We start from the raw sequence: 22,500 nt of genomic DNA on the forward strand, positions 1-22,500 counted from the left end.
CATGCTGTTGTCACATGACTATCCAGCCAGCACAACACAGCACACCCTCAATCAAACGTGTACTGATACTGTGTGACCACACGACACATGCTGTTGTCACATGACTATCCAGCACAGCACAGCACAGCACACCCTCAATCAAACGTGTACTGATACTGTGTGACCACACGACACATGCTGTTGTCATGTAGCCAGCACAACACAACACACCCTCAATCAAACGTGTACTGATACTGTGTGACCACACCACACATGCTGTTGTCATGCAGCCAGCACAGCACAGCACACCCTCAATCAAACGTGTACTGATACTGTGTGACCACACCACACATGCTGTTGTCACATGACTATCCAGCCAGCACAACACAGCACACCCAAACATTGGTTTCTTTCTGTATCACAGGCATTACTTGTATGGAGCCTTTTCTCCCACAGGAAAAGAAATGATCTTGATAATCATCACTGTTTCTTATAACCCAGCCCACCACACTGTGCCATATAAGGGCTGGAAAGCTGTAAATATACGTCCCGGAGAACCTTAAAAAAAAGAAAAAAAAAGAAAAAAAAGAGAAAAAAAGCCGAAAGCAGTTTTGTTCGTGCACGGAAACCTTGGACAAGCCCCTGACGTTAAACATCCTGTCAAAGTTTGGCCAGAGAAATGAAAACACTAACCTGAACATAAACATAATGTACAGCACACACAGAATGCCACCCATCATCACAGGCATACCAGGAACAAGATACAGGACAAGTCACATCCTAGCTACAAAACAGAAATCAATGAAGTCAGAATGCTCAGTCATCAAGTCCAGAAAAAAGAAAAAACATTCAAGGCTCCCCCCTCCCCCCAACCCACCTAGCCCCTCCCCCCTTACCCCCAACCAACTAGCCCCTCCCCCCGTCCCCCCAACCACCTAGCCCCTCCCCCCTTCCCCCCAACCCACCTAGCCCCTCCCCCCGTCCCCCCCACCAGCCCCTCCCCTCCCCCAACCACCTAGCCCCTCCCCCTCCCCCCACCCACCTGCCCCTCCCCCTTACCCCCAACCAACTAGCCCTCCCCCTCCCCCCACCCACCTAGCCCTCCTCCTCCCCAACCCTAGCCCTCCCCCCTCCCCAACACTTACCCTCCCCCTTCCCCAACACTAGCCCCTCCCCCCCAACCACACTAGCCCCTCCCCCTACCTCCCCCCAACCACTAGCCCCTCCCCCCTTACCCCCGACCAACTAGCCCCTCCCCCCTTACCCCCAACCAACTCGCCCCTCCCCTCCCCCCCAACCACCTAGCCCCTCCCCCGTCCCCCCAACCACCTAGCCCCTCCCCCCTTACCCCCAACCAACTAGCCCCTCCCCCTCCCCCCAACCACCTAGTCCCTCCCCCCAACCCACCTAGCCCCTCCCCCCGTCCCCCCAACCAACTAGCCCCTCCCCCTGTCCCCCCCAACCAACTAGCCCCTCTCCCCTGTCCCCCAACCCACCTTGCCTCTATCCATTCACATCTGCGCAGCCTCCATTCCATCACCCTCCCCACCACCCCCATCCTGCTCCTAACCACAGCACTCTCATCACCATCATCGTCTTCATCGTCACCAGCAGTCCAACAAGTTCATCACGCCCCCCCACCTCCATCCCCAAAGTCTTTCTCTGCATAACTGACGTCACAGCACGTCAGTGAGCCGCCAGACTGACGTCATGCCATCAGTGAGCCGCGTCATTGGTGTCGGCGATGTCCACGTGATCCACATCTCTCCCGAAGCGGCCGCCGCCGATCCCGTAGTCGCCGTAGTAGCGTTTCCCGAACCGACCCCCACCCAGACCGTAGTCGTAGTAGTAGTGCCGCTTGCTGAAGCCCTGGTAGCCGCGTTTGAGCGCCGAGAGGCTCTTGCCGTTCACAGACACCGAGGGGGCGTCGCGAGAACTTTGGGCGTCTTCGTCGGCTTCGTCATCGTCGTTGTTGTCGATGGGCCAGTGGTCTGCAGACAGCACGGCGTCCCGGGGGCGTGTGTCCTTTGACACGGCATTAGTGAAGAGCTGCGACAGGAGCCCTTGCAGTTGTCGTTCTTGCGGCGGCGCTGCCGGATGTGCTATGGCCGCGGCGCATGTGCAGAAGAGGAGGGCTGTCAGGGTGGCGAGGAGTTGGGAGGGGTCCATGGTGTTGAGTCACAGCTGGGAAGGTTCTCTGCGCTTAGTTGTTGCTGTTGTCGTTGTTGTTCCTGCAAAAAAGACAAGAGTCGTCAGTGGTACCGGACCTAGAGCGAAGACCCAGAGTGTGCACCACAGTCACAAATCAAATCGCCTTGCTCAGAGCCCAGCCGACCGCAGAGGACCCATTTCAAGGACTGCGGAGTCAGCAGGAATATATTTTGAGATACAGTGCATGATAAATAAAGTGCGGAGCTAGTGAATAAAGTGCAGAGACAGTGTGAAAAATCGCCATGCCTTGTCTGTCGGAGCCGGGGATGACATTGCGTTGTGCCATCATCGGTAGACAGGATTGTCTGCCGTCACCTTACCAACATCCATCACATTGATACAGGATTGTCTGCCGTCACCTTACCAACATCCATCACAATGATACAGGATTGTCTGCCGTCACCTTACCAACATCCATCACATTGTCTGCCGTCACCTTACCAACATCCATCACATTGATACAGGATTGTCTGCCGTCACCTTACCAACATCCATCACATTGATACAGGATTGTCTGCCGTCACCTTACCAACATCCATCACATTGTCTGCCGTCAACTTACCAACATCCATCACATTTATACAGGATTGTCTGCCGTCACCTTACCAACATCCATCACATTGATACAGGATTGTCTGCCGCCACCTTACCAACATCCATCACATTGTCTGCTGTCACCTTACCAACATCCATCACTTTGATACAGGATTGTCTGCCGCCACCTTACCAACATCCATCACATTGTCTGCCGTCACCTTACCAACATCCATCACTTTGATACAGGATTGTCTGCCGTCACCTTACCAACATCCATCACATTGATACAGGATTGTCTGCCGTCACCTTACCAACATCCATCACATTGTCTGCCGTCACCTTACCAACATCCATCACTTTGATACAGGATTGTCTGCCGTCACCTTACCAACATCCATCACTTTGATACAGGATTGTCTGCCGTCACCTTACCAACATCCATCACATTGATACAGGATTGTCTGCCGCCACCTTACCAACATCCATCACATTGTCTGCCGTCACCTTACCAACATCCATCACTTTGATACAGGATTGTCTGCCGTCACCTTACCAACATCCATCACTTTGATACAGGATTGTCTGCCGCCACCTTACCAACATCCATCACATTGATACAGGATTGTCTGCCGTCACCTTACCAACATCCATCACAGTGATACAGGATTGTCTGCCGTCACCTTACCAACATCCATCACATTGATACAGGATTGTCTGCCGTCACCTTACCAACATCCATCACATTGATACAGGATTGTCTGCCGTCACCTTACCAACATCCATCACATTTATACAGGTTGTTGGTCTATCAAAAATCGTATTCAAACGCAAATACATCTGCTGTAGACAAATGATATATTGATAAATGAATAAACAAACAAACAGGTAGATAAAACAAACAAATAAGTAAATAGATAGATAAATAGATAAAGAAAGAAGGACGCAAATGCCTGATAAGCCCAACGCCCTCTTCAGGCCTTCAAAGCCTACCAGGTTGGTCAATACGATTATATGAAATAAAATGAACTGAAAAATAAACACAGTAAACAAATGAATGAATACATAGAAATATCAGATACATCGAAAGCGAATGAGAGAACAGAAATGAAACGGACCTTGTTCAGCGAATTGGCCCTCATCCCACACACGTGCATGCTCACACAAGCGTGTAAATGCGCTCCCATCGCTCCCCCCCCCCACCGCCCCCTCTCCCCCTCCACACACACACACCAGAAGTTCATCTATGCGGTCATTCATCGACACCCTGAAAACCCACTTCCCGACTAGTTCTGCACGAATCGTTCCGCCAAACACAGCCAGCTATTTGCAGCACAACTTTCCCCCTCGTTACATCGTTTCCAAGTGACGCTGCGTGTTCAGGCCGGAACTACGTCACAACAAAATGTCCGAAAGCAGAACCTGGAAATGCAACCGGCAAATCGTTCAGTTTTGTCCATGTCGATGAGTAATTTTAGTGAGCAAATTAACAGACGTTGCTATGTATAATTCTGTGACAAGAATAGAAAATGTAAATGTCTGACGATTGTTTCTGATATAGATCATGCATAAAATTGAGTTTTTATCTTCCTTTCTTTTCTGGTTGGTGTGTGGATCGTGACTGACCAACAAGTCAATATGGCAGTTGTTTTTTTGGCTTGCATGAATTTGATGGTTGTTTTTAATCGATTATGCATGAATTTAAGTTTTTTTTATGTTGATAACAATAGAACATACACAAATTTGCTAATTGTTTTTGGTTTGTCGATAGTAATAGATCGTGTGTAAATTTGATGGTTCTTTTTGGTACGTTGATAACAACAGAACGCACAAATTTGATGGTTCTTTTTGGTACGTTGATAACAACAGAACGCACAAATTTGATGGTTCTTTTTGGTACGTTGTTCTCTCCTTCGTGTATATGTCCAACGGGAGGGGGGGGTGGGGGTGGGGGGGGGGGGGGGGGGGAGAAGGGAAGGAGAAGAGAGGTGCACACAAGCACGCACACAGAGATCGCCAACGAGCCGTGACAGTTGATAACAATAGAACACACTTATGTGATAGTGCTTTTTGGTACGTTGATAGCAATAGAACACACTAATTTGATAGTGCTTTTTGGTACGTTGATAGCAATAGAACACACTTATGTGACAGTGCTTTTTGGTACGTTGATAACAATAGAACACACAAATTTGATAGTTCTTTTTGGTACGTTGATAACAATAGAACACACTAATGTGATAGTGCTTTTCGGTACGTTGATAGCAATAGAACACACTAATTTGATAGTGCTTTTTGGTACGTTGATAGCAATAGAACACACTAATTTGATAGTGCTTTTTGGTACGTTGATAGCAATAGAACACACTTATGTGATAGTGCTTTTTGGTACGTTGATAGCAATAGAACACACTAATTTGATAGTGCTTTTTGGTACGTTGATATCAATAGAACACACTTATGTGATAGTGCTTTTTGGTACGTTGATAGCAATAGAACACACTAATTTGATAGTGCTTTTTGGTACGTTGATAGCAATAGAACACACTTATGTGATAGTGCTTTTTGGTACGTTGATAACAATAGAACGCACAAATTTGATAGTTCTTTTTGGTACGTTGATAGCAATAGAACACACTAATGTGATAGTGCTTTTCGGTACGTTGATAGCAATAGAACACACAAATTTGATAGTTCTTTTTGGTACTTTGATAACAATAGAACACACTAATTTGATAGTTCTTTTTGGTACGTTGATAACAATAGAACGCACTTATGTGATAGTTCTTTTTGGTACGTTGATAACAATAGAACGCACTTATGTGATAGTTCTTTTTGGTACGTTGATAACAATAGAACACACTTATGTGATAGTTCTTTTTGGTACGTTGATAGCAATAGAACACACTTATGTGATAGTGCTTTTTGGTACGTTGATAGCAATAGAACACACTAATTTGATAGTGCTTTTTGGTACGTTGATAGCAATAGAACACACAAATTTGATAGTGCTTTTTGGTACGTTGATAGCAATATAACACACTAATTTGATAGTGCTTTTCGGTACGTTGATAGCAATAGAACACACTAATTTGATAGTGCTTTTCGGTACGTTGATAACAATAGAACACACTAATGTGATAGTGCTTTTTGGTACGTTGATAGCAATAGAACACACTAATGTGATAGTGCTTTTTGGTACGTTGATAGCAATAGAACACACAAATTTGATAGTTCTTTTTGGTACGTTGATAACAATAGAACGCACTTATGTGATAGTTCTTTTTGGTACGTTGATAGCAATAGAACACACTTATGTGATAGTTCTTTTTGGTACGTTGATAGCAATAGAACACACTAATGTGATAGTGCTTTTTGGTACGTTGATAGCAATAGAACACACAAATTTGATAGTTCTTTTTGGTACGTTGAGAACAATAGAATGCACTTATGTGATAGTTCTTTTTGGTACATTGATAGCAACAGAACACACTTATGTGATAGTTCTTTTTGGTACGTTGATAGCAATAGAACACACTTATGTGATAGTTCTTTTTGGTACGTTGATAGCAATAGAACACACAAATTTGATAGTGCTTTTTGGTACGTTGATAGCAATAGAACACACTAATGTGATAGTGCTTTTTGGTACGTTGATAGCAATAGAACACACAAATTTGATAGTGCTTTTTGGTACGTTGATAGCAATATAACACACAAATTTGATAGTTCTTTTTGGTACGTTGAGAACAATAGAACGCACTTATGTGATAGTTCTTTTTGGTACGTTGATAGCAATAGAACACACTTATGTGATAGTTCTTTTTGGTACGTTGATAGCAATAGAACACACTTATGTGATAGTTCTTTTTGGTACGTTGATAGCAATAGAACACACAAATTTGATAGTTCTTTTTGGTACGTTGATAACAATAGAACACACTTATGTGATAGTTCTTTTTGGTACGTTGATAGCAATAGAACACACTTATGTGATAGTTCTTTTTGGTACGTTGATAGCAATAGAACACACCAGTTTGATAGTTCTTTTTGGTACGTTGATAACAATAGAACACACTTGTGTGATAGTGCTTTTTGGTATCTGGGTGGCGCTATAGACTTGCTAGCTGTATTTGTTGTGGTTTTGTAAAGATGGCTTAAGAAAGCAATCAAAAGGGCGTTGCTTATTCAATACACCATATCCGAAAAAAAGTTGACATCCATTGTCATTGTTAGCGAATACAGGGGTTAAAGAAGTCATGAATAAGTGCACATGCCCACGCGCGCGCTCTCACACACGTCCTCCCCCCCTCTCGCACACCCACACACCATATTTTCACACACTGACACATGCACACACACATGCAAACACAAACACACACACACACACACACACACACACACACACACACACACACACGTGCGCATGCGCGCGTCTGTGCATGCACAGAGATAGTGTTACCTTGCCGTAAAGTCATGGCACATATTCACTCACGCGCGCGCATGAGTCGGGTCGGCATGCACTTCATCGTTTAGTCCCCCCCCCCTTTCTTTATTCGTGTTCTCTCTCTCTCTCTCTCTCTCTCTCTCTCTCTCTCTCTCTCTCTCCTTTTTTCCTTTCCATCCCTGATTACCCACTCATCAGACCTCTTTGATCGGAATCGCGGTTTCTGAATTCAATGTTTGTATTTCCGCGAAACTGTCCAGATCAATAATGTCTTGGTGACAATGTTGGCAATGCTGTAAAAAGTGTAGTTTATCAAAGATATGCTATCTTTGATTACATTTCTGTTAATTAGACTGTGTTTGATTCTATGTCTCGTTCAATATGAAGAATAATCAGTATAGCCGGAATCCAAGATACCAGTTGATATAATTGCAGCTTGTCAGAACTGTTTGTTAGGAAGATGTGGATACAGTAGCTGGGGGGAGGGGGGGGGGGGGCGTTGTTTGCAGCGTTCCTCCCGAGCCGCTCCCCCCCCCTCCCACCACCGCACCCCCCGTCCCCGCCCCCTGTCTCACACACACACTCTCACAAACATTCACACACTCTCACAAACATTCACGCACTCTCACAAACATTCACACACTCAAACATTCAGGCACACATGCTCATAAACACACACATACACACGCGCATTCACGAACACACAGAGAACAGACATACACAATCACAGGTAGACAGACACACAGAAACGCAGACACGCAGACACACAGACACAGACAGAGACAGAGACAGACAGACAGACAGACAGACAGACAGACAGACACACACACACACACACACACACACACACACACACACACACACACACACACACACACACACACACACGGATAGAAAGTAAGAACGACAGAAAAATGAAATTTGATACTCTATTTCAAAAAATCACATCTGATCTAACAGGTCTCTCGTACTGCCTTTGAGAAGTTTTCAAAATTGAATCCGATTGGCTAATAAAGAGTCCCTTGAAATGGATTTTGATTTGATCGTTTTTGGTTTCTGTGTGTGATTTGTTTGTTTGTTTGGTTGGTTGTTTACAGTCTTGTGTATTCGGTCCTGTATTTTTTCTTTGGTTTCTGTCGGCAATTAACCTTTTTAGTTTTGAAATGAAGATGCCACGAACAAGTTTCCGCTCGGTTTACCCCCTCCCTTCCCTCCCCCCTACTCTCCCTCCGTTTAACATACTTTTTCTTGACACCATTGCTTCAAAACAGAAAAGAACAACATGACCATTGAAAACTATGATTGTTAAACAGCAGGGAACAACATGACCATTGAAAACTGTGATTGTTTAACAGCATGGTACAACGTGACCATTGAAAACTGTGATTGTTTAACAGCATGGAACAACATGACCATTGAAAACTGTGATTGTTTAACAGCATGGTACAACATGACCATTGAAAACTGTGATTGTTTAACAGCATGGTACAACATGACCATTGAAAACTGTGATTGTTGAACAGCATGGAACAACATGACCATTGAAAACTGTGATTGTTTAACAGCAGTAACAACATGACCATTGAAAACTGTGATTGTTTAACAGCAGTAACAACATGACCATTGAAAACTGTGATTGTTTAACAGCATGGAACAACATGACCATTGAAAACTGTGATTGTTGAACAGCATGGAACAACATGACCATTGAAAACTGTGATTGTTGAACAGCATGGAACAACATGACCATTGAAAACTGTGATTGTTTAACAGCATGGAACAACATGACCATTGAAAACTGTGATTGTTGAACAGCATGGAACAACATGACCATTGAAAACTGTGATTGTTTAACAGCATGGAACAACATGACCATTGAAAACTGTGATTGTTTAACAGCAGTAACAACATGACCATTGAAACCTGTGATTGTTAAACAGCAGTAACAACATGACCATTGAAAACTGTGATTGTTTAACAGCAGTAACAACATGACCATTGAAAACTGTGATTGTTAAACAGCAGTAACAAAATGACCATTGAAAACTGTGATTGTTGAACAGCATGGAACAACATGACCATTGAAAACTGTGATTGTTGAACAGCACGGAACAACATGACCATTGAAAACTGTGATTGTTTAACAGCACGGAACAACATGAGCATTGAAAACTGTGATTGTTAAACAGCAGTAACAACATGACCATTGAAAACTGTGATTGTTGAACAGCATGGTACAACATGACCATTGAAAACTGTGATTGTTTAACAGCACGGAACAACATGACCATTGAAAACTGTGATTGTTGAACAGCATGGTACAACATGACCATTGAAAACTGTGATTGTTGAACAGCATGGTACAACATGACCATTGAAAACTGTGATTGTTGAACAGCACGGAACAACATGACCATTGAAAACTGTGATTGTTGAACAGCACGGAACAACATGACCATTGAAAACTGTGATTGTTGAACAGCATGGTACAACATGACCATTGAAAACTGTGATTGTTTAACAGCAGTAATAACATGACCATTGAAAACTATGATTGTTGAACAGCATGGAACAACATGACCATTGAAAACTGATTGTTTAACAGCACGGAACAACATGACCATTGAAAACTGTGATTGTTGAACAGCATGGAACAACATGACCATTGAAAACTGTGATTGTTGAACAGCACGGAACAACATGATCATTGAAAACTGTGATTGTTTAACAGCATGGAACAACATGACCATTGAAAACTGTGATTGTTGAACAGCATGGAACAACATGACCATTGAAAACTGATTGTTTAACAGCACGGAACAACATGACCATTGAAAACTGTGATTGTTGAACAGCATGGAACAACATGACCATTGAAAACTGATTGTTTAACAGCACGGAACAACATGACCATTGAAAACTGTGATTGTTAAACAGCACGGAACAACATGACCATTGAAAACTGTGATTGTTGAACAGCATGGTACAACATGACCATTGAAAACTGTGATTGTTTAACAGCATGGAACAACATGACCATTGAAAACTGTGATTGTTGAACAGCATGGTACAACATGACCATTGAAAACTGTGATTGTTGAACAGCACGGAACAACATGACCATTGAAAACTGTGATTGTTGAACAGCACGGAACAACATGACCATTGAAAACTGTGATTGTTGAACAGCAGGAACAACATGACCATTGAAAACTATGATTGTTTAACAGCATGGAACAACATGACCATTGAAAACTGTGATTGTTAAACAGCAGTAACAACATGACCATTGAAAACTGTGATTGTTTAACAGCAGTAACAACATGACCATTGAAAACTGTGATTGTTAAACAGCAGTAACAACATGACCATTGAAAACTGTGATTGTTTAACAGCATGGAACAACATGACCATTGAAAACTGTGATTGTTTAACAGCATGGAACAACATGACCATTGAAAACTGTGATTGTTGAACAGCAGGAACAACATGACCATTGAAAACTGTGATTGTTGAACAGCACGGAACAACATGACCATTGAAAACTGTGATTGTTTAACAGCATGGTACAACATGACCATTGAAAACTGTGATTGTTGAACAGCACGGAACAACATGACCATGAAAACTGTGATTGTTTAACAGCATGGTACAACATGACCATTGAAAACTGTGATTGTTTAACAGCACGGAACAATTTGAAATGAAAGGAAAATGAGGGACAGAGCGGAAGAGTGGGGCAGAGTTAGGTGGTGGGGGGAGAAGGGAGGTGGGGAGGAGAAGGAGGAAGATAATAATAACAATTATAATCATACAGCGCTGAATCTTGTGCAAAGACAAATCAAAGCGCTTTCGCACCAGTCATTCACACGCATGCACAACTCTAAAACTGGAGAAAAAACAAAACAAAAAAACCAAAAAAAAAACAACTGAAGACAAGGAAGAGGCAGGGAAGGGAGACTATTTTGGGAAGAGGTGGGTTTTAAGGCAAGACTTGAAAGAGCTGAGTGTGGAAACCTGACGAAGCGAAAGAGGAAGTTCATTCCAATTACAAGGTCCAGAGACAGAGAAAGAACGGCAGCCAACAGTCGAGTGTTTGAATCTGGGTATGCGTAAACAGAGTGGATCCGAAGCCGATCGTAAAGAGCGAGATGGAGTGTAAAGGTGAAGGCATCCACAGAGATAGGAAGGGGCTGATTTGTGAATACATTTATATCATACTGTGCTGATCTTGTACTTTATTCTGTGTAAGACAGGGGGCCAATGGAGATGTTGCAAAAGAGGAGTGATGTGCTCAGATCTTTTCTTTCCGAGGCAGCAGAGTTTTGTATGCACTGACGGGGCTGAATGGATAAAGCAGGCAAACCAGACAATAGAGAGTTACAGTAGTGAAGGCGACAGAGAATGAGAGAAACGACAAATTTAGATGTTGCGTCAGTGGACAGATATTTCCGGACGGAACTGATGCGCTGCAATTTGCTGACCACATTTCATCCCTGTGTCGCTCATGCAATTTGTCATCTTCGCAGCTAGCCTCAGTCAGACCAGACTTAACGGAGAAAAGCATGGCTCAGTTGGTTTCCTCTTTTGTCCTGTCCAGACTAGATTACTGCAATTCTACCTCAGGTTTACCATCTTCCTCTCTTATTAGACGACAGAAAGTACAGAACAATGCTGCACGACTTGTCCTAGCAAAAACGAAATCTGATCATGTCACACCTCTTTTGCATCAGTTACACTGGCTTCCTATAGAGTCCAGCATTCACTATAAACTAGCAACACTTGCCCTCCGCCATTTTGATGAATCTCTTCCCCAGTATCTCTCCTCTGTGCTGGAAACGTACGAACCACGTAGAACGCTAAGATCCAGTTCTGAACTGTTACTTAGTCCCAAGAACTAATTTAAAATGTGCTAGGAAAAAGGGCTCAAGTACCCCAAATTTGGAATTCTTTGCCATCGTCTCTCAGAAATGCTCCTGATCTCCAGACCTTCAAGTCAGATCTGAAAACGCATCTTTTCCGCAAAAATTTCTGTACTCAGCACGATGGATAGTCCAAAGTCTGTTCATTGCATGGAGCTTTATGCTACAGATATTTATACTCACGTAATCCTGTTTTAGTGCAGTTGATATATTTTAATACTAATTATTTGTAAATTTTGGCTCAGGAGCTCAGGCAGAAGGGTTAAAATTGCTCAGGAACTCAGGGCTCAAAGGGTTAATGTGTCTGGGCGCGCGCGCGCGCGTGCTTGTGTGTGTGTGTGTGTGTGTGTGTGTGTGTGTGTGCGCGCGCGCATGTATGTGTGTGTCTAAAAAAATGTGTTTTTAAGGAATGTATTTCTTTTTAATCTAAGAATTATTCATGTAAAGAAAATGGTATCCTATTTTCCTAGATCCATTTTTTTACAGGGCAACATATTTATATCGGGGATTGGAATTTGTTATTTTGACATACTACTTTCCTAGATCCATTTTTTTTTTTACAGGGCAACTATTATATCGGGGGATTGGGAATTGTTTCTTTTGAAAAATGGTTTCACGTGTTTCACGTGCATACCATGAGTTATGAATGTGATGTGCTGCTGTGAAGTGCAGATTTGTTGCCAGATGGTGTCATGAAGCTGTCCAGGTTGGGGACATATTTTTGCCTGTAAAGGTATGTTGAAAATGATTGCACTCAGCTGGCACTCAGTCTGGCACTTTCTTTACAATTCACTTGATATATTTATTTTTGATATTTTTTATTGTTTGGTGGATCATGCTTTTTTATTCATTCTGTGAACGCATTGGATTGAGCTGTTGTAATGTTTTATGTTATGTTTATATCTGGCTCGATGATGTAAGGCGCTTTGAGCAGCATTAATACTGGATATAGCGCCATAGAAAAATTATGAATTATTATTATTATTATTATTATTAATTGACAGTAGCAGGATTGACATGTCTGACTGATAAAGTTTTGCATGGGCAGTGTGTTTTCAAGGACAACACCGATGTTCCTGACTGAAATGGAAAGAGGGATGGATGTACTGCCACGTTTGTGTCAGTTGTGATGGAAGACAGTTTTTGTTCAGTTCCTATGATCATTGCTTCAGGAAGAGGAGACAAGGAGGAAGAGGAGGAGGAGGAGGAGGAGACAAGGACAAGGAAGAAGAGGAGGAGGAGGAGGAGACAAAGACAAGGAAGAGGAGGAGGAGGAGGAGGAGACAAAGACAAGGAAGAGGAAGAGGAGGAGGAGGAGGAGGAGACAAGGACAAGGAAGAAGAGGAGGAGGAGGAGGAGACAAAGACAAGGAGGAAGAGGAGGAGGAGGAGGAGACAAAGACAAGGAAGAAGAGGAGGAGGAGGAGGAGACAAAGACAAGGAAGAAGAGGAGGAGGAGGAGACAAAAACAAGGAAGAAGAGGAGGAGGAGGAGGAGGAGACAAAGACAAGGAAGAAGAGGAGGAGGAGGAGACAGAGACAAGGAAGAAGAGGAGGAGGAGGAGGAGGAGACAAAGACAAGGAAGAAGAGGAGAAGGAGGAGACAGAGACAAGGAAGAAGAGGAGGAGGAGGAGGAGGAGACAAAGACAAGGACAAGGAAGAAGAGGAGGAGGAGGAGACAAAGACAAGGAAGAAGAGGAGGAGGAGGAGGAGGAGGAGACAAAGACAAGGAAGAAGAGGAGGAGGAGGAGACAAAGACAAGGAAGAAGAGGAGGAGGAGGAGGAGACAAAGACAAGGAAGAAGAGGAGGAGGAGGAGGAAAGATTGTTCAAAAGAAGTGCGTGTGCTAAGTGGCATGAGAGAGAGAGAGAGAGAGAGAGACTGAAGACTGAAGACTGAAGATGTTTTATTCATAAAGGCCATAGCCCCTTAGAAGGGGGATAAACATGAAAGTCGCGTACAAATACACAGAACGTTCAAGATGTTACGAAGGCACTTCGACGTTTAAACGCTTTACACAGATAAAGAGTGAATTGTTTAACAAGACTTTCGTTTGTAGATGACATTAACAAGACGAGTTTGAATAAACCAGGTTGTCTGAAATATTTTTCTGGAATTAATTGTTCTCTGATATCTCTCAATTCTGCACAATCTAGCACAAAATGGACTTCATCTTCCTTTGACTTTTTGCATAACGGACAAATAGGATCAGAAATGTTAGACTGTCTGTAACGATATCGATGGACAAACAATTCAGAAACGCCAAATCTAAATTTGGTCATTACATGCTTCAGATGCCTGTCAACATTCATAGACATATAAGTTGGAAAACTATGTTGGTCATTGATAAGTCGATAAATCTCAAATCTGTCACTGCCTTGGATATGTGAATTCCAGTTTTGCCATCTGCTGTCAATCATTCTTTCACGAAACACACGAATAAAAGCTTTAGTATCCCCAACCCCTTGGCTAAGCCACACAAAACCAAATCCATTTTCACATAGCTTCACCCTAATATTCGAAACCCAATTTTTCTTGCCTCTGCTATCCAGTTCTAATAACATTCTGTATGCTTTATGTGGTAGTCTATGAGTATCCATCTGTGTCAACTTTAACCAATAATGAATGCATTTAGTAGCAGACTGTAAAGATATCGGGTATCTGTTTGTTTCTCCATAGATAAAATCATTAGGTGTTTGTGGGGACACTCCAAGAAATTTTTTCAGAGCATACAAATGAACTTTATCACAGTGCATAGCAGCAGCGTCAAGACCCCATAATTCTGCACCATATTGTATCATAGGTTGAATTTGAGAATCAAATATTTTCAAGAACAGTTTCAGTGACTGGTTATTCAACAACCATAACTTCTTCATGACACCTATCAATACACTTTTAGCTCTGCTTGTCAGGTTTTTACAGGCAAAAGTAAAACTTAAACGTGTTGAAAAATACAAACCTAAATATTTATATACATTTACAACAGGCATTATCAATCCATTATATGTCCATCTTTCCCTTACAGAAAGATATCCACCCTTTCTAAACACTATTATATTGCTTTTATCCATATTAACATTTAGTTGAAGAGAAGCAGCGGCACGTTGCAGACTGTTTAGCTGATTTTGTAACCCTATTATTGTTTCCGACATTAATACAACATCATCTGCTAAGAGAAGAATAAAAATTTCCATAAAATCACCAGTAAATGTGGCACCGTGTCTTCCAGAATTGACAACTTCTACTGTTAACTCGTTTATGAATAGCGAAAATAAAACTGGGCTGCAAATATCTCCTTGTTTAACACCAGACGTACAGCTAATACATTCAGTCAAAGCAGCACCGCAACGCACCCTTGCCTTCACGCAGTCATACATACTCATAATACATCTATACAGTTTTCCACGGATACCATTTTTAAACAAGATAGGCCAAAGAAAGCATCTATTAATGGAGTCAAACGCTTTTTCAAAATCAATAAAAGCCACGTACAATTTGCGATTTAAACAAAACTGTTTTTGTATGAAAGCCATCAACGTAAACATGTGGTCTATAGTAGAATAATTTCGCTTGAACCCAGCTTGAAATTCTCCTGTAATATTATTGTTCTCCACCCATTCCTGTAGTCTCCTGTTAATAATTGCACTATATAATTTACTACACACATTGCATAAGGATATACCTCTATAATTATTAGGATTGTTTACGTCACCTTTCTTATACAATGGAAGAATAACTGACTCTGTCCAACATTCCGGATAAATCCCCTTATCAAATAAATAGTTGAAAAACTTAACCAGAAAGTCTGTTACTGAATTACATTTGCATGCATTTGTCAATAGTTCCCCTATAATCCCGTCAGGCCCAGCAGCTTTTCGTTTCTTCAATTTCCTTAAAGCAAACAAAATTTCCTCAACTGAAATAGGACGATTCAAATTATCATCATCAGCGTTACTGAGATCAACATCGTCAATATCAGATTGAACATGGTCTTGAAATGAATCATTATCAGTATCTCTATATTTCTCAAGTAGCTGTTTAAAATGTTGAAACCATGTATCCATACTGATATTATTCGCAGGTTGTCTTTTCTTCTTTGAAATTTTGCGTACTGAGTCCCAAAATATTTTCTGATTATTTACAGACTGAAGTAATTCAGATAATAAGGAATCATTAAATTGTTTCTTTTTTCTCTTCAGCATTTGTTTATATTCTCGTCTGGTTTTACGATATAATTCACGATCAGGAACGGACAAAGTGCGGCGAAATTTCTTTAACAAATTGCGGACCTTTCTTTTACTGTCATGGCATTCCTTATCATACCAGTCCTCATTCTTAACACTATTACTAAAACGTACCTGCTTCTTCATACACTTACCTACACTCTTTATACAATCATTGAATACAATAAGTGCATCATTAAAATCAACCTCTATCAAATTCATAGCGATATCTATTTGAGTTTTAATTTCATCACAGCACATTGTGTTACTAAACAGAATAGCATATTCTTCATCCCACACAAACTTCTCAATTGTATAACTGCAAATATTTTTTTGTGTACTATACTTATTATCATTTGTGAAGTTAACATACAGTTCTAATGGCATATGATCTGATTCAATTCTGTCTGATATGTTCAGTTTACACTTCTCAAAGATTTCAGAAAATAACTCACATGACATTAAGAAGTAGTCATTCACACTGCTACCGTTGTCAGAGACGTACGTGTAGCGACCCTGAAGGTCGCCCTCACACATGCCATTCAAAATACACAATTCTAAAACAGTGCACATATTGAGCAACAGTTTACCATGATTATTAAGTTCGGTATCTTCAGAATGTCTGCTTGCACACAAAGGTCCGCTCAAATAATGGTCATTGATATCAATCGATTTATCTTCACAATCACACGAAATATTTGAGGTTCTACTATTTAAGTCACCACAAAGCATCACGTACACATCATTGTTATGAATGGAAAGCAAACAATCACATACGAAGTCTTCCAGTAAATTAATCCCATTTCCAACATCAAAATGTAAATAGAAAGGCGATCCCTCAGGTGGAACATAACCACATATGTACATAATGTGTTTAGATGTACCAAACAAAGATTTATCAATTAACAGTGCACAGAAAAGATGGGACTCCACGTTGACTGATTTAACATAGGAACACAAATCATTCTTCACAAGGCAGATAACTCCACCAGAACGTCTTCCATGTGTCGAAAGTTTTATGGCGGGTTTACAGAAGACTGTGTGCCCATCAAATACAGGAGACTGAAAATCTTCTACGAATGTTTCAACCAAAGAAATAAAATCAAAAGAACTAACATAAGAAACGAAGTCTTTGTCATGTATTTTTGTGAACAAACCATTTATATTCCAGTGCACAAAAGAATAGGAATACAGTTTATCCGATGAATCAACATTTTTGGACACGTTATCATCAACAGGCAAGGATAAACAACACATGTTTTCTTTACACACACCATCACGTGCAATATTCTCATTCCCAACTGACACAGACACCACCGCGTTTTCATCACAACACACTGGTACACATGTTGCACGTGCTAACTCTGCCTTTCTGTTATTGTGGCCCTGTGTCAGTTCAGCCGGTGTCGCCTTATCATTTACTCCTGTCAATGCCACAGACAATTTTTCCTTGGAATTTGTGGGCCGACCCGAGTCCTATTTTGACTCCACAAGCATGTCACCCTTGCCAACAGTAAATCTCTTACCGTCAATGAGGAGGTGGTCGTATACCATGGTGGCACGCTTACCGTCACTCCTCGCCTTCTTCAGGTGGGGGGTCAGCATCTTCCTCAGGTCTCGTACTCTGACGGAGAAGTCCTCACCAATGAATATGTTAGTGCCCTTCAGTTTTCTCTTTGCTTTGAGAATATCTATTTTCTGCTTATAAAAAGCACATCTCGCGATTATTGGTGAGTCTGGTTTTGAACTTAGTCGATGAACCCTGTCAAACTCCACATGACCAGAAAGTTCCAAAGTGTCAGTAAGAAGATCCTGGATCCTGCCTTCACAGTCGTCATTCGTTTCATTCTGCTTTCTGTCCAGTCCATAGAAGATCAGGTTATTACGCTTGGATCTTCCTTCCAAGTCGTCAGTCTTCTTTTCAAGGGTGTCCAATTTCGTAGCAAGCTCGTCGTTCTTCTTCTGTAGAACCTCGTTCTGTTCTCGGAGTTCACCCACCTCCTCTCTCAGCCCTCTCATATCTTCTTGCATGGTGACGTATTCCTCACGGAGGACGTGTATTTCCTGCTTGACCTCTTCAAGCTTGGTGTCCACCGATGTTCTCATGGAGGTCATCGATGTCGTCATGGACTGCATCATGGTCATGAGGTCGGACATGGTGGGCTCCTTCGCAGGCTGGTTGGTGGTGGCTCCTTGCGAGTTGACTGGTCTCTCCAGGCTGGCTCTGGTACTACTGGTCCCACCACTGGCCAGACGGGTCTGCCTCATGCTGTCACGAGAAGGGTTGGGTCCCGGGTTGCTTTCAATATCTCCGCACTGTAGGAGAAAACTCCCCCAGAACAAATACGACAGGAGCAAACCTGCCACAGCACCGTCCAACTTCTTTCTCAACTTGAGCATGGCGACGCGCATTGCCCTTCTGTGCATGGCCCTTTTGAACATAAAGGCCAGAAATACTGGTAGAAAGCAACCACATGCTGCCCTGAAGTCAACTGCTGTAGATGGCATGGTACTTCACGAAGTACATGTGCAATTTTTTTAGAGACTATATTGCTCTCAATCCACGTAAGGAGAGAAAAACTCAACGCAGGATAACACAGTGCGACTCTTCGTCACGAACGCAGTTCACGCACCCGAGAGAGACAGACAGACAGACAGACAGACAGACAGACAGAGGCAGAGACAGTGACAGAGAGACAGAGACGGGTGGATGGGTGTGGGGGAGAGGCGGGGTTTGGGGGGTGTGGGGGTGGGAGTGGTGGGTTGGGGGGGCACCTATCGTGCAGTCCTCCCGACACGGGTTCTGTCGTAGAAGTGGAACGAACTGAAGGATGGTGACGACTGCCTGAGACCGACTTTGAAACCGACAGCACGCTGAGGCCGTGCTGAAGACAGACAAACACTGTGACAGGTTCCATCAGCCATGTCTGCCGTCCTCACTTGTTCGTGCCTTGAAGCGTCACCCCCTGCAGTGCTCTCCCTTCTGCACGTGCTGCCAGTGCTTCCTGTCCCCAGAGGACGCTTGTTGCGGCATGTGTCAGTTTGGCTCACTTCCGTCATGACGGGAGATGTTGGCCTTTCACGTCTCTACCCCCCCCCCCCCCCGCCCTCCCGCCCTCCCCACAACCCCCCCTTTCTCTTCCAACTCCTAATCCGCTCAACAGAAGCAGCACGAATTTCTCTACGACGTACATCAAGGTAAAGAGTTTTCCATTAAATCACGGGGTCATTAAAGAGAAGTTGACAGAAGAGTTGAATAACATTGTGAACTCGGAAGTTGTACAGTGTGAATTCTTCATGGTCCCCACACCTCACTGGAAGTTGTACAGTGTGAATTCTCCATGGTCCCCACACCTCACTGAAAGTTGTACAGTGTGAATTCTCCATGGTCCCCACACTCACTGAAAGTTGTACAGTGTGAATTCTCCATGGTCCCCACACCTCACCAGAAGTTGGTGCAGTGTGAATTCTCCATGGTCCCCACACCTCACCAGAAGTTGTACAGTGTGAATTCTCCATGGTCCCCACACCTCACTAGAAGTTGTACAGTGTGAATTCTCCATGGTCCCCACACCTCACCAGAAGTTGGTGCAGTGTGAATTCTCCATGGTCCCCACACCTCACCAGAAGTTGGTGCTGTGAATTCTCCATGGTCCCCACACCTCACCAGAAGTTGGTGCTGTGAATTCTCCATGGTCCCCACACCTCACCAGAAGTTGGTGCTGTGAATTCTCCATGGTCCCCACACCTCACCAGAAGTTGTACAGTGTGAATTCTCCATGGTCCCCACACCTCACCAGAAGTTGTACAGTGTGAATTCTCCATGGTCCCCACACCTGACCAGAAGTTGGTGCTGTGAATTCTCCATGGTCCCCACACCTCACCAGAAGTTGTACAGTGTGAATTCTTCATGGTCCCCACACCTCACCAGAAGTTGGTGCTGTGAATTCTCCATGGTCCCCACACCTCACCAGAAGTTGGTGCAGTGAATTCTCCATGGTCCCCACACCTCACCAGAAGTTGTACAGTGTGAATTCTCCATGGTCCCCACACCTCACCAGAAGTTGTACAGTGTGAATTCTCCATGGTCCCCACACCTCACCAGAAGTTGGTGCTGTGAATTCTCCATGGTCCCCACACCTCACCAGAAGTTGTACAGTGTGAATTCTCCATGGTCCCCACACCTCACCAGAAGCTGGTGCTGTGAATTCTCCATGGTCCCCACACCTCACCAGAAGTTGGCACTGTGAATTCTCCATGGTCCCCACCAGTGACAGTGAACACCACCCTCCTCCCCACACCTCACCGCGAGAGGTAGGCATGCTTTAATTGAATTCAAGTTAATAGAACATAAGAAAAGAGAGGTAGGCATGCTTTAATTGAATTCAAGTTAATAGAACATAAGAAAAGAGAGGTAGGCATGCTTTAATTGAATTTAAGTTAATAGAACATAAGAAAAGAGAGGTAGGCATGCTTTAATTGAATTCAAGTTAATAGAACATAAGAAAAGAGAGGTAGGCATGCTTTAATTGAATTCAAGTTAATAGAACATAAGAAAAGAGAGGTAGGCATGCTTTAATTGAATTCAAGTTAATAGAACATAAGAAAAGAGAGGTAGGCATGCTTTAATTGAATTCAAGTTAATAGAACATAAGAAAAGAGAGGTAGGCATGCTTTAATTGAATTTAAGTTAATAGAACATAAGAAAAGAGAGGTAGGCATGCTTTAATTGAATTCAAGTTAATAGAACATAAGAAAAGAGAGGAAGGTATGTAATGGTGCGAAATAAGGTGTAGCTGACTTCCATTAATGTCCACGTCTCTCAGTAAATGTGATATAAGTACATGTAGTGCGAGCGAATTATTTCATTTTTTGATGCAGCGGTGACACTTGACGAAGACGGACTATGCGGTAAAGACCTGGAAACGTTTCTAAAGCCATCCTGTGCTAAGATTACTAGGATTAGTGCCTTCGGACACATTGGAGTGATGCATGGCAAGGCAGTGGATTGGAACAGTTAACAGCAGCTCCCTTTGAATGGTGGCCTACGCAATATATGTGTACAACAAAACGTTTCTTTACACACACACACACACACACACACACACACGTGTATCGTGGGACGCACACACAAAAATACACATCAGTGTGCCTCCCCTCGCCCCTCCCCCGCTACACATATTATTTATCAAATTCAAAAACTTCAAAACAATGCTGCCCGTCTGACTCCGAGTCCCACGTACTGATCACATTTCTCCTCACCTCCGCACTCTACATTGGCTCCCCACTGAAGCGAGACTCAAATACAAAGTTGTGTGTCTCTGCTATTCTGCTTTCCACTCCGCAGGACCTACATATCCTTCTGACCTTATCAGTGTTTACACTCCCACAAGAAATCTCCGCTCTTCCTCTGACTGTTATCTTTTGAAAATTCCTCATGTCAATACAAGAACCTATGGTGAACGTTCTTTCTTCTTTGTTGCTCATTACATCTGGAACAACCTTCCTCATCATACCCGTGCATCTGATTCTATTTCTGCTTTTCGCTCATCACTAAAAACTCATTAAAACCTATCTATAAGTACTCCCAGCTTCCATGTTCTCCAACACCACCCATGCCAGCTCACTTTGGATGTATGCAGAGTTGGAAAGGGAGAATGTGTGTGGGAGGGGGGGATTGGCGGGGGAGGGGGGTGGAGGGTTGGGTGGGGGGTGGGGTTAGGGGGGTAGGGGTTGAAAAAGAGTGGTTATGAGTGTTTCATTTAACTTGTAATATTTTTCTTTTGTGTAAAGCGCCCTGAGCTCTTAGAGAGAAAGGGCGCTTTTGAAATGTACATTATTATTATTATATTATTACTGTAAATGCGCGCAAACTCAAAGCAGCCATGTTGCCAGCCGAAGTGTTTTGCATTTATCGAAATAAGAAGCCATTTAATTTACTTTTAACCACTTAATAAAAAAGTTATTTCCAATGAATTAGACTCAGTAACAGCCATAACCAGAATCGCCTCACACACACAGAGGCTCAGCACAGCGCCCTATTCTCGTGGGAATCGCTTAGCACGTGCTCGCCGGTGGTGCAACTTCTCCGTTTGTCGTCTGTGTGTGTGTGTGTGTGTGTGTGTGTGTGCGCGCGCGCGCATGTACAATGTTGTGTAATCGTAATGGTCTCAAAAGGCAGTGAG

The 22,500-nt window shown here is 43.0% G+C and overlaps 1 protein-coding gene across 2 annotated transcripts in view; it reads right to left on the reverse strand.

Moving 5' to 3' along the window:
- The window catches only part of LOC143293122 (uncharacterized), a 123,466-nt gene that overhangs the window by 1,583 nt on the left and 99,383 nt on the right, over positions 1–22,500 (reverse strand). The window contains exon 2 of one of the 2 annotated variants that reach the window (XR_013056730.1): positions 1,621–2,210. Coding sequence is in view for 1 of the 2 variants with exons in the window: in XM_076604034.1 (XP_076460149.1) it covers positions 1,696–2,148 (453 nt within the window). In the remaining variant the exon portion in view is untranslated. Of the gene's footprint in view, positions 1–1,557; positions 2,211–22,500 lie in introns of those variants that run through there. The other variant, XM_076604034.1, reaches the window with a different exon arrangement.

Source organism: Babylonia areolata, chromosome 18, assembly GCF_041734735.1.
Source record: "Babylonia areolata isolate BAREFJ2019XMU chromosome 18, ASM4173473v1, whole genome shotgun sequence".
In the NCBI taxonomy this organism is placed as follows: domain Eukaryota; kingdom Metazoa; phylum Mollusca; class Gastropoda; order Neogastropoda; family Buccinidae; genus Babylonia; species Babylonia areolata.